General features: G+C 40.5%; 1 protein-coding gene across 4 annotated transcripts in view; it reads right to left on the bottom strand.

The window, feature by feature from the left end:
• pde7a (phosphodiesterase 7A) overlaps positions 1–17366 on the bottom strand; it is a 114463-nt gene that overhangs the window by 66570 nt on the left and 30527 nt on the right. For 2 of the 4 annotated variants that reach the window (XM_038809488.1, XM_038809489.1), the window contains exon 2: positions 14030–14092. The exons of 1 other annotated variant lie outside the window; for it this stretch is intronic. In XM_038809488.1, the coding sequence (XP_038665416.1) occupies positions 14030–14092 (63 nt within the window). Of the gene's footprint in view, positions 1–6473; positions 6868–14029; positions 14093–17366 lie in introns of those variants that run through there. One more of the 4 variants, XM_038809494.1, reaches the window with a different exon arrangement.

Below are 17366 nucleotides of genomic sequence, written 5' to 3' on the forward strand. Positions count from 1 at the left end.
TCAGGGGAGGTGGAAAATAGCAGGCAACTATTTGGATATATATGACACAAAAATTGTTTGTGTGGCTGATAGGGAGGAAGAAAGCAGTAGTCTGCAATCAACTGGTCAGTTGGCCAGAAAAGTGGCAAATGGACTTCAAGTCAGAGACGTGTGGTATGAGATAGATAGTGGTTAAGAAGGCATTTGGTATAGGTTTCCTTTATTAGCCGAGGCATAGAATAGAAGATCAGCGATGTTATGCTATAACTGTGGAACATTAAGTTCCAATGAACTCAAAACTTTATCTCTTTTTTCTCTTCCTACAAATGCAGCCAGATTGGAATTTTTCCAGGATTCCCTGTTTTTGTGTAGAACATTAGACTATAACTGATATATTGCAGAGAGCTCTGATCACCACATTACAGGAAGGATGTGATTACATTAGGGAGGGTACAAGGATATTGCTAGGAATTAAGAATTTTGGTTGTAAGCAAAGACTGGATAGGCTGAAGTTGTTTTCTTCTTAAAAAGAGGAGACAGTGAAGATCTGATGGAGGTATACAAAATCATGATCGGCCTAGATAAGATAAATGAAAGTCTTATTTTCATTAGTAGAGAGGTCAATAACCAGAGGGCATAGATTTAAAGTAGTTAGAAGAAGGATTAGAAGGGAGAGTAGATGTTTTTTTTAACCCAGAGGCTGCTTGAAAAGGGTAATAGAGGCAGAAACGCTCATTGTATCTAAAAAAAATTGATACGAGTTTGAAGTGCCTTCAACCTACACAGTTACAGGACTAAGAGCTGGAGGGTGTGTTTAGACAGATAGTTCCTTTTCCCAGAAGGTAAAAACATGATGGGCTTAATGGTCTCCTGTGTTGTAATTGTTTTACAATTCTGTGTTTACTTTCTATCACAAAGGCTTTCACTGAGAAAACATCACCTCTGCCCCTGCCACATTTCTTACAGTGCTGAAACTCTCATTATGCCTCTACCATCTTCTACCCCATCTATTCCTACCCTTCCTTGGTTGACAACCCCATTCTCCACTCTATTCCTCGAGTCTCTGTTATGCTATCCCACACTAAGTCCTTACCAATCACTCCTCTCCTTGGTCACTTGCATCCCTCAATTTCTCAAATTTGTAATTCTCATAATTGGGTTTTAAATTGTTCCAAGCCTTGCCCCTCACTATCTCCAACCTCTTCCAACCCCAATCGTTCGGTTCCTTTGATTTTGGCCTGTTATGCTTTCCTTCCATCCTTTCTTCGACCACTGTCAATCATGTTGTTTAGCTATCAGTGGAGTTGCTCCAAAAACCTTTCCTTCCACTTCATTCTCCCCCTTTAAAGGATAGTTTTACATCTGGGTCAGTGTTTGGGTTTTACGTAACCTCTCCCACTAGGTCATTGTCTGGATGTACACTTTTGTCTGATTATGCCTATGAAATCTATCCTGAAGAGTTTATACAAATGCAAGTACTTTTTGTTCATGTTTTTAATCAGTACAAAAGTAGAACAATCTGTGGCTCTGGTAAGATGACTCCAGGGAAATAAAAGGGTTTTTTTTCCCCCCAGTTGCACAATAGGATCCTAATCTTTACTGTGGCAAAACAGTAAACGCTGGTCTCATATTTCTTGTTTGTAAAGGTCTTCCATAGATTAATATATATCTCTACCAATTTTTGGGGAGATTGCATGTCCACAAGTTTCTAACAGTATTAATTTGAGATCAAATGGCCGGAATAGACACGGGGGGCCTTTTTCTTTGCTGTAAAGCTCAAATAAATAAATCACAAAATATCAAATTGCAAAACTATCCTTTGCACCTTCAAATTGTACTGAATAGATCCCTGAAAGATAGAATGACTTCTTGTACATGAGCAGGCTTCACAAATTACCAGTCATTAAATGAGCATTTTACAGATATTAATCAGCAATGCAAAATAGATCAGTCAACCCTCAATTGCTCTAATTGGTGGGAACACAATGCAACTCTTTGTGCAATCAGCTCCTAAAACCTTGACAAGAATTGTGCAATTATTCATTACCAGCATCAAGCAAGACCATCTCGTCTTGCCTTTTATCAAGTAATTAAATATGCAAGCATCCAAGTAGGCAATTGCTAGTATTCACATTAATATGGATGCATGTTGATGAGCTCTTTAAAAAAAATGATGAGGCGGCCAAAGCTGAAATGTGTAACAGAAATGAGTAACATAAGATTAACAAGTGATTGTGACATGTAGCTTCAATTTCAAAAAATACGTAAATTCTAAGATGACAAAAAAGGCAACAGGAGTCTTGAGAAATGTTGATAACCTGAAAAAAAATAGGTTATGAGTCTGAAATCCACTATCTTCTACAGCAGTCATGATGTGGAGATGCCGGCGTTGGACTGGGGTGGGCACAGTAAGAAGTCTTACACCAGGTTAAAGTCCAACAGGTTTGTTTCAAACACGAGCTTTCGGAGTACTGCTCCTTCCTCAGGTGAATGTTGATTGCATTCACCCGAGGAAGGAGCAGTGCTCTGAAAGCTTGTGTTTGAAACAAACATGTTGGACTTTAACCTGATGTAAGACTTCTTACTGTTCTGCAGTAGTAGCATCAGGGCACAGTAATTTTGCTTTGCAATGACTTTCTATCCAGTGTTAATGAAGCTTAAATTCAGTCAAAACACATGCAAACAGATTGGTGCAGAATGAGATTTGACGAGTAGTCCCACTTAGCTTTTACGGAAGTACAGGCCTTGATATCGATATCCAATTTATGTTTCACAATTTTAGTGCCAGTGTTCACTTAAAACTACTTTGCACTAGCACTAAACTTGCAGCTACACAGCCATTGGCTCCTTTCGAGGTTGACGGGTGGGTTTTTCTAATAAAGCAATTTTCTATCATAAGGGATCATCACCACAAGACCATTCTCTACTTCAATTTTAATGTTTGGATAATTCATTTACATTGCGAATGGCTGTGCCAAGAAAATGTTGTGCACAGAAGGAACACAAGAGATCAGAGAGCTGGAGAAGATTAGAGACAGAAAGATACAGAGGAGAGAGTTGTAAACAAGGACAAGAATTTGAAAATTAAGGCACTGCCTGAACAGAATCCAATGTAGGTTAGCCAGCATAGGAGTGATGGGTAAATGGGATTTGGTGCAAGTTAGGATACGTGGAGCAGAGTTGTGAAAACTCAGTGCAAAGCAGGAGACCAACTGGAAGAGGATTAGAGTAAGAGTCTATTCTAGATCAAGCCAAGCTGAGGAAGGGGAAGAAATGGATGATGTTATGGAGGTGGAAGTGTTGGTGATGGGGGAATAACGGAGTGAGGTCCAGGGTCAAATGGGGTGCCACATTTTCAAGCAGTCTGGTTCAGCCACATAGAGACCAGGGAGCAGGGTGGAACCAGTGCTAATAATAATCATAATAATCTTTATTATTGTCACAAGTAGGCTTACATTAACACTGCAATGAAGTTACTGTGAAAAATCCCCCAGTCACCACACACCTGTTCAGGTACACAGAGGGAGAATTCAGAGTGTCCAATTCACCTGGTAGCATGTCTTTCGGGACTTCTGGGAGGAAACCAGAGCACGCGGAGGAAACCAGAGCACACGGAGGAAACCCACGCAGACACGGGGAGAACGTGTAGACTCTACGCAGACAGTGACCCAAGCCGGGAATCGAACCTGGGACCCTGGTACTGTGAAGCAACAGTGCTAACCACTGTGCTACCATGCCGCCCTTATGGAACGGAGTTGTGGTGGGGACCAAACAATGACTTCAGTCTTTGCAATGTTTAATATTTCCATCCATCCAGTACTGGATGTCAAACAAGCAGAGTGACAAATCAAATACAGTACAACATTGAGGGAGGTGGTGGTGATGCTGTATTGAAGGTGTTAGCCTGTATATGGAACCCTTTTTTGATGTTGTGGGAGGAGAAACCATTTTAAGTGGTTCTTCAGCTATAATTTTATAGACCATGCAAGGACAATTTACCCAGCTGGGTGTTGAAAAGGAGGCTTTGAAGGTAGATGGTGTGGGAAACCATGTCAGAAATGCAAATAAGTCAAGAAAGAATAGTAAAGATAGATTACTACGGTTAGTGACTTAAAATGTCACTTGAGACTTTTGAAGCGGGCCTTTACAGTGCTATGGCAGCGTGATTAGACTGAATGGAGAGGTTCAAACTTAATTTTCAAATCAGAGCTGGGCCATTTAGAAATGCTATGGTTACTGACTAAAATGAAATTTTCAAGACTGAGATTGACAGATGTGTGTTCGGTGAGGGTATCAAGTGTTATGGCATTAAAGCAGGTAAATGGAGTTGAGATATAAATAAACCTTGACCTAATGAAATGGCACAATAGGGTCATGGAGCTGAATTAACAACTATTCTTATGTTTACACAGTAAATGGATGATGATATCATGGTAGTAACTTAAGACATGATCAAAAAGTACATTGAGTAGATTCTTGAAGGGAAGCCGGCCAAAGTTAAAAGATCTATATGTAATGCCTTTCATAACCCCAGATGTCCCAAAATGCTTTACAACCAATGCAGTATTTTTGAAGTGTAGTCACAGTTGCAATGTAGGAAATGCAGCAGCCAATTTTCACACAGAAATCCCCACAAACAGCAATGTGATTAAAAACCACATTATCTGCTTTTAGGATGCTGATTGAGCAATAAATATTGGCCAGAACATTGGGGGCAATTCCCTGTTCTTCCTCAAAATTCGGCAATGGGACCATTTATGTCCACGAGAGTGCAGTGACATCTAACAGCACCTCTCTGAAAGTGGAGCTACCACTTTGTTACTGCACCAGAGCATCAGCCTAGATGGTTATGCTTAATGTCCCAGAATGGGGCTTCCATAACCTTCTTACGAAGGCAAGCTTGCTACCCACAGAACCATGGCTGCTGATGCACAACATTGAAAATCGCAACTGGAAGTCACCCAAATCGTTTAAGCTTTGGTAACCTAGTACTTAATACTTAGCTGAAACTGAACGCCTATGTATTTTGTCCTTATGCACGCTAATAGCTCCCCATCTAGTTGCAATAGATTAAAAAAATAAAGGCAATACTGGCATATGAAAAATTCAATAACCACAGAATCAGAGAGAATTAGGAGCCCTAAAAAATTAGAAATACATTAAAACACATTTAAAAACAATTCAAGAAAGATGAGTTAAAGGGTAAATGATAGAAGGATCAGGTTTTGATGTACACAAAGCAGGGGAGTCTGACTTTCTGGTGAAATTATATTCCCATTTCCTTAATTGACTATGTTTCGAAATATGGAATGGTCTGAGGGGGTTGTCCTGCCCACTAAACAGTATTGCAGCAATCGCCTAGCTAATCATTTGGCTTACTTTTACGCACTGGGACTTCAAGGGCAATGATCAAATCTTTACAAAAATGTTGTTTATAATCTGCAATACTAACTAGTGGTGGAGTTTCCAGTAGACACAAATGATAGATGTGTGGCTTAGTAGATGGGCATTATCACCACTTTAAAAGGCAGATGGTGCTCCACTGCTTCTTAAGAACTTGCATGTAGCTGTCCAGTCTCCTATCTGAATCAGTGTGGTATCTCTAGAGCACCCAAGTAAATATACCTTGAAACAATGCACCTTGTTTATGTGCAAAACAACCACGATGACATCTGTCCATAGCAAAACAAAAGCGGCTTCAATTAGTAACCAGAAATGTAGGCATGCTAAACTGCCTTCAAATCCCAATTGGTTGATATATCCTACACACAAACCGTTTGGTTTGTGTGTCATGGCTCATTTGCTCCCCAACCCTTGAAGAAGATAGAAATAAACAGATGGTGAGGAAGAGTGCACGTACATTTCCATTATAATAATCTTTTTTACTTATCCACCATTATCAGGCTTCTGTGGGACTGTAGGTAGTGAATTAATTCTACATTAATTCCAAACTGGTGAAACTGTTTTGAGCATGACACACTTCACTTGGAGCGATGAACCTGGCTGCTCCATTGCTCCCAATTATTGAAATTAAATTTGCAGCAAAAATCACAGCCTCTGCTCCATGATCACTTGGTTGCCGCTATTATGCAAATGAATTTACACTGTATAGAAATCTACCCATGCCATTCCCAAATAAGTCATTGTTACCACATTATGGAACTCTCACATAATTAATTTGAAAGACATAAAACTTTAAACAGCAGCTGCCTTCATAACATGGGGAAAAAATAAAAACACGAGTCCCAATTTGCCTTATTGAAGACATATTTTACCTACAATTATACAGAAAGGTACAGAGAGCAATATCAGGATCGATATATGCTGTGACAAACCTAACTAAAGCTTTGACAGTTTCTGGCTTAGTAGATGGACAGTATGACCACTTTAGAAGGCTGATGGAACTCCACTACTTCTGTTAGAAACTTGCATGTTAGTGTTCAGTCTCCTCTCTGAATCATTATGCTATTTCTAGAGCACCTAGATTAATTTACCTTGAACCAGTACACCTTGTTCATGTACAAGAAAATCCCAATGGCATCTGCCCATAGCAAAACGACCTCTACTAGTGCAGTAATTTCCAAACTCAGGGTCACGGTGTTCCCGATCACAAATGCCAGCCGCGACCAGCTTTCAGAATACTAGCCATCCCGCGCATGCGTGCCCCCTCAGCAGTGCACAGGTCTGAAGCCAGTGAGGCAGAGTGCCTCCCTCCTGATGTCGGCTGACTGAACCAGGAGCAGAAAAAAAAAAGATGGAGTCTTCTCTCCAGAAGTGGCGGCAGAGAGCAGGTCACGCACCCCGTACACTGACGTCACGTGCTCTGGGCGTGAGAGAGGTTCCTCCATTTTGTAGCTGCCAGCAGTGCTGATGTGAGCTCCAGGGCATCTGGTGAACAACCAATTAAGAAGCTGAAATCAGGACCAAAGCAGTATAAAGATGATTTCTTGCGGTACGAGTTTATTACTTGTGTCACTGCACACAGGATGCAAAGCTCCAGTGTGCTATCGGCAGGGAAGAACTGGCAAATTAAAAGTTTAAAACCAGAATCGAACCTGGGTCCCTGATGCTGTGAGGCAGCAATGCTAACCACTGTGCCTGTGTTGCTTCAGCGTCAAATCGCACCAAAATCTAACATTAAAAAGACTTGCATCTATATAGCACTTTTGAACCAGAAGATGTCTCAAAACATAAGCCAGGACAGCAGGGGTGATTCCCCTGCTCTTCTTCAAAATAGTACCATGGAATCTTTACCATCCTACTAACAAATAAAATGGCGTAAATTGCTATCCACTTCCGATTATTCTGAAAAACGGCCCTTAACTCCAACTCCTGGTTCCTCCAATCTCATTAGATTTTAATCCAGTACAGCACTGTTGCTTATATTATAGTGTATTACTAAGTAGACCTAATCATAACTACAGTGTAGCTCAAGATATTTGCTCACTGTGAAATAAAATATTTAATGTTTTGTATATCGCCTGGTTTCAGCAATTATAAACACGATACTTCAGAAATCATGGAAACAGATAACAAGATGTGCAAATATATAAATATTTGTTCTTTCTGATAGCTCATTACTGTTTTGAAATAGCTATATTTCAAAATTTTTGGCCATTTGTACAGCAAAAGGACTGGGGGATAGGGAGGCTACTTTTAAATGTGGTGTTTAAAGTATAATATAGTCACACAAGTTTAAAACAAGATACTAGAGATGTTAATGAGCTAGCTTTGATAATATGCACTGACCATGGATGATGAGATGTTCATTCGGTTGTCTTGGCAAATCAATAATCAAAGCAGCCCATTATGTTGGGCGTTGTTGACCCCTGGCATTGGGACTCATAAACCTTCCCTTTCCTATTATAAAAAACATGGGAAATACAGGCAGAAAGATGACTGGAATGTAGGAAAGACCAGTCAGAAATAATTTGAAGTCAAGGCAGATAACCCACGGATGTGGGTGTTGTAATGTATTACTGAGTAGGTCTAATCATAACCATACCATAGCTCAGTATTCATACACTGTGAATTATTCAGCTTAATGATTTGCATCTGGCTTTGTTTCAGCAATTGTTCACCTCCAAGCAGATTAAAGTAGTACATGTGGAAAAGGCACAAATATCTGATCTCAGACTCACAGGGCTTTTATTGTTATTGCAAGTGGCGTTATGGCAATTTAGGTTACCTACTATAGATTAAGGTGCTCAGATTAGTTATGGGAGTTGCTTACTCCACAGAAACCAAAAAGGTATTTAAAGCAAATGGAATTTGGTAACTAATATGTATTTAGCAATTTCAAGTATGGTCACATTTATCCAGTTTGCATGCATCGATTACTATGCCACAATCTCAGTCAAAGTAGACTTGCACTAAATAGTATACCCCTATTATTATATCCTCCAGTTTCTGCAATTTTCAATTCTCTGAACCCCATTATGTAGCGTGAAAAGGCTCTTACTGTTGTTTAAGCTTGGGTGAAATGAGTGTTTGGTAGCTGTAATCATGCAAACCTAGCCCATTCCTTACGAATAGGATTAGTTTAATGGCTGTATCTGGTATTTATTTGTTTTCTTTTATGGTCCAATTCATTCATTCCTTTTTATCCCCCAGGAAGAAGTGCCACGTGTGTCAAGCTACCAGAAATTGAACTGAACCAGCCGTAGAAATACTGTGGCTACAAGAGCAGATCAGAGACGGATTCTGCAGTGAGTAACTCGCCACCTGACTCCCAAAGCGTGTCCACCATCGACAAGGCACAAGTCAGGAGTGTGATGGAATACTCTTGTATTTGTCTCAATGACTGCAGTTCAACAACACTGAAGCTCAAGACCATCCAGGACAAAGCAGCTCACTTGATCAGCACTCCACCCACCTGCTTGAACATCCATCACCAACACAGTGGCTGCAGTGTGTACAATGTACAAGAGGCATTTTAGCACCTACCAAATCCACCTAGAAGGACAAGGGCAGCAGACACATAACTTACAGTGCAGTACTGCAAGCTATCTCTAAACTACACACCATCCTGACCTGGAACTGTAGCACCGTTCCTTTCTGGTCACTGGATCAAAATCCTGGAACTCCCTCCCCAACAGCACAGTGGATGCACCTACACCACAGGGGCTGCAGCGGTTCAAGAAGGCAGCTCACCACCACCTTATCAAGGGCTATTGGGGATAGGCAATAAATGCTGGCTTTATCAGGAACACCCATATCCGACAAAAAATATTTTGTAAAACAAAAAGAAACCAAGCTCATCTCTAAAAGTGCTCCAATTCTAGGGCATTTTTGAAAGAAATACAGAAAATAGCTATATACACTAACCTCTGCTGGGTAAATGTATCTGTTGCCTGCCGTCTTGGATAGGTTAAAATTAATACTTTGAAGTCTTATTACACAATGCAGAAGACAGAGAAATTGGGGTCTGGGCATTTAAATAAATGCAACCTTTAAGGATATCTTCATACGGGATCTTCAGTTAATAGGGCAGCACGGTAACACAGTGGTTAGCACTGTTGCTTCACAGCTTCAGGCTCCCAGGTTCGATTCCCACCTTGGTTACTGTCTATGCGGGGTCTGCACATTCTTCCAGTGTCTGCGTGAGTTTCCTCCGGGTGCTCTGGTTTCCTCCCGCAAGTCCCGAAAAACGTGCTGTTAGGTCATTTGGACATACTGAATTCTCCCTCTGTGTACCCGAACAGGCGCCGGAATGCGGCGACTAGGGGCTTTTCACAGTCATTGCAGTATTAATGTAAGCTTACTTGTGACAATAAAGATTATTATTAATTTGAGAAAAAGATGGATTTTCCCTTCGCTTGGAAGAATGGAGTGTTCAGCAAGTTAAAGTCTAGGTTGTTGTCATCTAAAATGTAGATACCATTTAGAAGGACTGATGTCAGGGCAAGCAAAACGCTGAATGGTGTCAGGATTCCTTTTGGTTTCTAATTGAAATCAACTATTTGAATTCAGTAGACCAAAACAAACTGAATCGGAGGCAGCAGCTCCGGGATTAAGTAGCAGAGAGAATGGCAGATTAAATTTAGTACAGCCAGGCATAAAAGGATTGCACATGGCAGAAAAACTGAACAGCATAAGCATTCTTTGACTAGTGTTGAAATAGCAGATAAAGTTGAAATAGATCTTGGGGTCTTTAGTATCAATCTTTCAATCAAAGGAAATGGAATGCTTAACCATATAGTATAGTCAAATTGACAAAATACAAGTCACAGTATGAAGTTATATGCTCCAGTCACACCACGTTGTGTATTGTGCAGTTTGGCCATCAAGAAATTGAGACATTTGAGTCCTGAAGACAATTCAGAGAAAAGCAAACAATAATTTACATTCCTATAACACTTCAAATATTCAAAAGGTGCATCACAAGAGATACAACTAAAGGAAATGTTAGCAAGGGGTGACCAAACATTTGGTCACAAGTGAGTTTTGAAGAGGATCATAAGGGAGGAGGGGCACTGGAGAGATTCAATTGAACGATTGTGGAGCCTAAGCAGCTGAGGTGGTGAGGGGAGGGGTGAGGGCACATTGAGTAAATGAACAAGAGGCCAGAATAACAAAAAGTTCAGGTGGATGGGGGGGGGTTGCATAAATGACAAGTTACAAACTCTCGGTTGAAACTTTTAAATTTAAGCTGTTAGGAACTGGGGACCAACATAGTCAATAAGGTGAGTGGGATTTGTGCAAGATGACAACATTTTAAGTTTAAAAAGGCTGCATGATGAGAGGACAGCCAGAAGAGCAATTGGAATAGTGCTCTTGAGGTAAGTGGCATAAATAAGGGTTTCAGCAACAAATGATCGGAGGTAACAACAGAGTAGGTAATGTTGCAACGGTGGATGTAAGTAGTCCTTAAGATGGAGAGAACAGAAAGTCATGTGTTCAGCTTGAAGTGCAAACACAACAGCATAATTTGAAATCAATGACGAGAGCCCAAACAATGACTTTGGTCTTTCCACTGAAGGAAACTGCCATTCACCCAACACTGGATCTCAGACAAATAATGTGATAACAGACAATGAAGTTGAGAAATAGTGCAGAGATAGCATTGGGAACTATTAGGATACATGAGAGAGTCGATGCATATCTATGCATGATAATCGGCAAGGGCAGCAAGGTAGCACTGTTGCTTCACAGCACCAGAGTCTTGGGTTCAATTCCCACTTGAGTCACTGTCTGTGCGGAGTCTGCTCGTTCTCCCCACATCTGCGTGGGTTTCCTCCAGGTGCTCCAATTTCCTCCCACAAGTCCCGAAAGAAGTGTTTGTTAGGTGAATTGGACATTCTGAATTCTCCCTTTGTGTACCCGAACAGGAGGCGGAGTGTGGCGACTAGGGGATTTTCAAAGTAACTTCACTGCAGTGTTAATGTAAGTCTATTTGTGACACAAATGAAGATTATTATTATAGATAAAGATGAGAAAGAGAGCAAAATTTGCAGGATAGAAAGAGAAGACACTGCTAAGTGTAAGAGGAGGTTGACCAAAAATGTTGCAGAAAGATTGTGGATGTTAATACATTATAGTCATTATAGTCATAGTTACAGAGGATGTTTCAGCACTTTGATCAGTTCTGCTTCAGTGCCCGAGCAAGAGCTGAAAATTAATAAACGTGAGCACCAACTTCAGTGGAGAGGAGCACAGACGTCAGCTAGTTTGAGAGCTAGAAAGGGAAGCTGGTGTCAGCATTTTGGGTGAAAACAGCATCAGATGCTCAATAAATAATTTTCATCTTAAGTGACAATGATGTTGCTCAAACATGCTGTTGGAATTAAAGATGAAGGGGGTCAAGAAAAAGTGGTTTTGAGGAGATAGTTATTTGGGAAGACAAGAAGGTAGGAGTGATTTATACTCAAGAGGATGATTCTCAAGTAATGAGTTGTTTTAGTAATCTGTACCAGAGAAGGAAATACAGGCAAAGAATTTGGCATTTCAGCTTCAAAGGCAAGCAACTCAAAGATGGCATGGACATACACAAGATAGTAAAACTGTACAGAAAAAAAGCTAAATGTGCAAAATCATACAAACTGAGAGCTAAGCAAGGTAATATGTTCCAATTTGTAAAAAAGGAAATTTGCAACTGTGTCAGGAAATATTCCAGACTATTTTACTTAAGAGTTTAAGTGAAACCCTGGAATCGTTTAAGAAGAAACTAGATAATATGTGAATAGTGTGTGATATTTTTGATGGATCAATTAATACAGGCTAAATACCCTCCCTCATCCATATTTATCTTGTGAGCCTTTTGTTTCTATTTATAAAAATCAAGTCTAATTCAACAGTCACCGCCATGACCAGATAAAATAAATGACTTTAAATCATTACAGTGTAATGTTAGACATAAATATAAATTGAAATACATCTTTGAACCAATTTGCACTTTCAAGTTTTTCCAAATGATGTAACTGATAGCTCAGCATATTTATCCAGTGAGCGGCTGAGTCTTTCAAACCAGAAATTTCCACAGCCAATCTTCAGTCTGCACTGAGTTAGCTGATCTGAATGAATGCTAAAACAGCAGTGCCAAATAATGCTTTCTTCCCCTGGTTTGAGGTGCAATGGCAGAAGTAAGTGACTAGAATATTTTTTAAAGTCTTTCTCTGTGCCTCCCACAATTCACAGAATAATACAGTGCAGAAAAGGCCCTTCGGCCCATTGAGTCTTCACCGCTGCATGAAAGGCACCTGCTCTGCCGATCCTAATCCCATTGGCCTCGAATATTAAGTCGTGCCAAGTGCTCATCCAGGTACTTTTTTTAAAAAATGATGTGAGGCAACCCACCTCTACCACCCGCCCAGGCAGTGCGTCACCACCCTTTGGGTAAAAACATTTTTCCTCAAATCCCCCCGAATCTCCCACTCCTCACCTTGAACTCACCTTTAAAATAAGAGAAACAGCTGTTCCCTATCCACCCAGTCCATGCCCCTCAATCTTGTACACTTTGATCAGGTCGCCTGATTTCCCTGCTCAAGCGAAAACAACCCAAGCTTATCCAACCTCTCTTCATAACTTAATGTTCCATCCCAGGCAACATCCTGGTGAAACGCCTCTGCACCCGCTTCAGTGCAATCACATCCTCCTTAATTACTTGGGCTATTTTTGTAAGTCGGGTCTAAACCTATTTCACTCAGGCATTGGAAAACTGATGAAGATAAAAAAGCCAGAGAGTATTGTATGTAACTATTAAGTGGCATTGCAACAAAGCCAGGGGGCACAGCCATGATGGGTTTAGCTTCCACTTTGACAGGTGGAGGTCAAGTGGCCAAGGCCCATGATATCAGGAAGGGGTAGTCAACTTAAGGCCAAAGCAGTACAAGTACTTTCAAAAGCCAAGTGGTTGTTTCCTAACAAAGGCAAAATAAGCAGTCCAGTGAATGCATTTGGGTGCCAAAACAGGGGTGAAGATAGACGGGAACAGACTGCCTAGATTAAACATTTTAATGTAAAATATTAAAAATAGATCATGGAAATAAATCAAAACAAATACCTACCTGATTACAGGGTGTGGGGAAAATTAAAATAATCAGGTGAAGCACCACAATGGCAGTAGTACCATTTTGCAGACTGGAAGGTACATCTAAAGATATAGCTTAGATGCATTAATAGGGATTTAAATGGAAGCACATGAAATACAATTAAGTTATTACCAGTCGATCTTCTGTGGCATTGCACAAGTGGAGTCAAGACGGTGTGTAAATTTCAGATGAGAGAGATAATTGAAATGGTGCATACAGATCTAATTCAGTACTCATTTTATAGTAATACATTCTTCAAACTTCCACCCCACTGGGCGCATATGAAATGGAAATTACCCATGTAAACTTATCACTCTTTAATTACACTCTCTTGACAGTGGCGGTACTGGGGCACCTCGACCTCAAAGTGCAATTACAGCATGACAACTTTGCAGAGAGGATTTCTATTATACATGTACATATAGGAATTTATGATGGAAAGAGTTAAGATGTGCATTTGGACACGATTCATGTAACATATTTCCTATTGAAATTTTCCACACACAAGACAACAATAGTACCTCCAGAAAGCGTTCTTCCCACCCAGATGAAGGGATCCAAAGGTTAGAAGAGATTGTGAAGGTCTATAAGAAAATACAAAAAATAGGTAGTACAATATAGCAAGAATCCAATAAATTTGTAGCCCCCATATTTTCTAAAATTGTCCTTTTATAAAAAGGAATATTTGTGTTTCTACACAAGCCCAACATGCGAAAATAAGAACATAAGGAAAAGGAGCCAGAGTAGATCAAATGGCATTCAAGTCAACTTCACCATTCAATACAATCAAGGCTGATCTTGTGTCTCAACACCACTTGCCACTCACCCATCTCCATTCCCCAAGACACCAAACATCTCTCGCTCAGCCTTAAATATACCCATCAATGAAGCATTTTCAGATTGCTGGGGTAAAGAATTCCAAAGATCCATAAACATGAGGAGTGAACACATTTTTCATCTCAGTCCATATTCTGAGATGGTGTTTCCGTATTCCACATTCCCCAGTCAGGGGAAACAAATCCCAATCTCTACTCTGTTAAGCCCCTTTAGAATCTTGTATGTTTCAATGAGATCACCTCGCATTCTTTTCCAAGAATCTAGATTATTGTCCAAGCATCTGTGGTTTAATAAATATTTATGGTTACTGGCTGATCTCAAAGCCACTTTTGAGAAATGGGAATTAGGTTATGAAAAATATTTTATCTAGATGCTAAAATTAATGTACAAGAGAAGGCCATTTTGCCCATCAAGCTTGTTTCACCATATAGTAGCCCTGGCAGCTAACTAACTCTGTAATACCAACTTCCTATCCTCTCCAATATTACATCCAATAACACTCTTACTTGTGATTATCAACATTTTAAATAACTCAATTGAATAAAATTGTGGTCTTGAGGTATTGCATCCCACATCCTCATTCATTTTGAATTAGAAAAGATTTAATTTTAAAATGATGTTGCCTTGTTCTATTTTCCCCTCCGAGATGGAGGAGTCATTCCACATTTACTACATCAAGTCCTTTAATTATTTCAACACCTCATCAGAGCATCCATTAACCGCTCATTTCTAGGAATACAGCTCAAACCTATCCACCTGGAGTCCCTTAATTTTTCTGATGATTTGGTACTGGATTGCCTCCCATGCATCCTACAGTAGTGTACCTGAAGATTATACAATACTCCAGCGAGATCTAACTTGCACTCTATATAATTGTAATAATATGGCTTTACATTTGCATTTTATATGCCTGTCATAGAAGTCTGCATTCCATTAGCCTTCTTGATTGCTTTTTAGTTACACTCATATTTTGATCCTCAAATCCCTTGTGTCAGCAAATCTCCTTGGCCAACAAGTATGCAAGAGTAATACAACAGATATTATGGGTGGGATTTACCGGCTGTTCACACTGGCGGGAAATTCCGGTCCTATGCCGGCACACGGGTTTCCCGGCGGCAAGGGGTGCAGTCAACGGGAAATCCCATTGACACGGCGGGACTGGTAGATCCACTGGCGGGCCGTCTCCGCCGCTGAAAAACACGTGGCGGGATGGGGTTAGGATTAAAGCTGCACTATGTAAACAAAATTCTCTATAAATTTGGATTTTCAAAAGGCCTTCGACAAGATGTTACGCAATGGATTTAAAGTTAAGGTTCAGGGCAAGATAAGGAGCCAAGGACAAACAGCAGATTGCATAGCAAGCTGGCTACAAACAAAACTGTAGGAGCATTCCCAATGGTAGCTACTGAGACTGGCAGAATATAGGAACCGATGCTTGGACCAATGTTTTGAGATCACCCCACTTTTGACTCAGGAACTGGAAGCACTCCAAACTGGGGAAGAACGTTAATATGGAGAAAAAATATGACAAAATACAAAGACGACAGAATGTGCATTTAATTAGCAAATTAATTTCAAAGTAGATAAGAGTGGTGGTGCATTTTGGTAGAAATAATCAAGATGTCATATACTGTTTGAATAGTATGTGGGAGAATTTGGTTTACATAATGCTGTTTTAATCAGCATTATGCAGACTTATATCAGTTCCCCAGGCCCAAGCAGTACCGTCTGCCAAAACCCAACTGACCTGCACAGCATTCATCTTCAATATCAAAGCTGCATGGACTGCACAGGTAGCAGCCCACTGTGCTGCCTGCTCTCAAGGAATCAATACAAGTTTGCATGTGAAGCAGTTATACTTTTCCCTGCCCCAAGAGTCTAAACATGGAGAAGAGAAAAGGGATGTGGAGGTAGGAAACAAAATCACCAAAGGTGATGGAGGTTAAAAGATCATTTTGAGATGGATAGAATTGAAAAGCAGGGAAGTTATGTTACACTTGTACAGAATCTTGGTTAGATCAGACTGAGTACACATAGTTCTGGTCTCCATGGTAAGAATGTGGAGGGACTTGAAGGTGCAAAAAGAATTCCAGAACTGGAGAAGATATGCTGATCAGAAATGGTTGAACAGACTAGAGGCTCTTTTCTCTAAGGATAGTCACACCAGCATGTCCTAATCCCCATGGAGAAGACAGTGCTGATCATTATTAGAACGGTCATTGATGACAGCAGAACTGAAACCAATATAGTTAATAGTAACTCCATACCTAACCCTCGTTCTCGCACCCTTTATTTACAACCTACAGATAATTTAAGCATGCACCTCTCACCACAACCTTACCTTTTCAAATACCCAAAAGCTGCAACTTGCCTAGGCAGTGGAGGAATATCAAGACAACACTGAAGATGATATTTCAATGCTTGCTTTCTCACTCGCAATCACCAGCACAAAAACAGACACTGCATATCGAGAATAGCCAAGAGATGGCACCTGCTTAGGGGAGGCATCAGGCATAAAAGCACCACAGGGCAGGGACAAGGAAAGGACAAGTGCCACCAGTCAATATTTGGGTTCACTGATGTGCCCATGGAGTTTGCCAACACTTTCACACTTTCCAGGTCATGACAACACTCCTGCAATCTGTGCTCCAACAGGTCTGCTCCCTTAAGACCCACGGCAGAACTGACAGCTCATTTCCCCCTCCTCCACCTTACTCTTCCAAGTAGCTTGACCTGCTCTGCACAACCTCTACTCATGCTTCCAGTCACACTCAAACACTCAAGGCCAGCCACGTCTCGGAGTATATGATTTGTTCAGGTTTGAAATCAACAAAAACATTCCTCAGCACCTCCCCACACCACTTGATGAATTGTAGCACAGCCAGAATAAATGAACCAGCAACTAACCTGTAAATAGTCGATGATTTTAAATATTGTCACTGGGAGGGGGAAAGAGAGAATGGGGATTAATTCAGCATTGCATGCTAACATCCCATGTGCCAAATGCATCACTATTAAGGC

The sequence above is a fragment of the Scyliorhinus canicula genome, chromosome 10 (assembly GCF_902713615.1).
Source record: "Scyliorhinus canicula chromosome 10, sScyCan1.1, whole genome shotgun sequence".
Taxonomy (NCBI): Eukaryota; Metazoa; Chordata; class Chondrichthyes; order Carcharhiniformes; family Scyliorhinidae; genus Scyliorhinus; species Scyliorhinus canicula.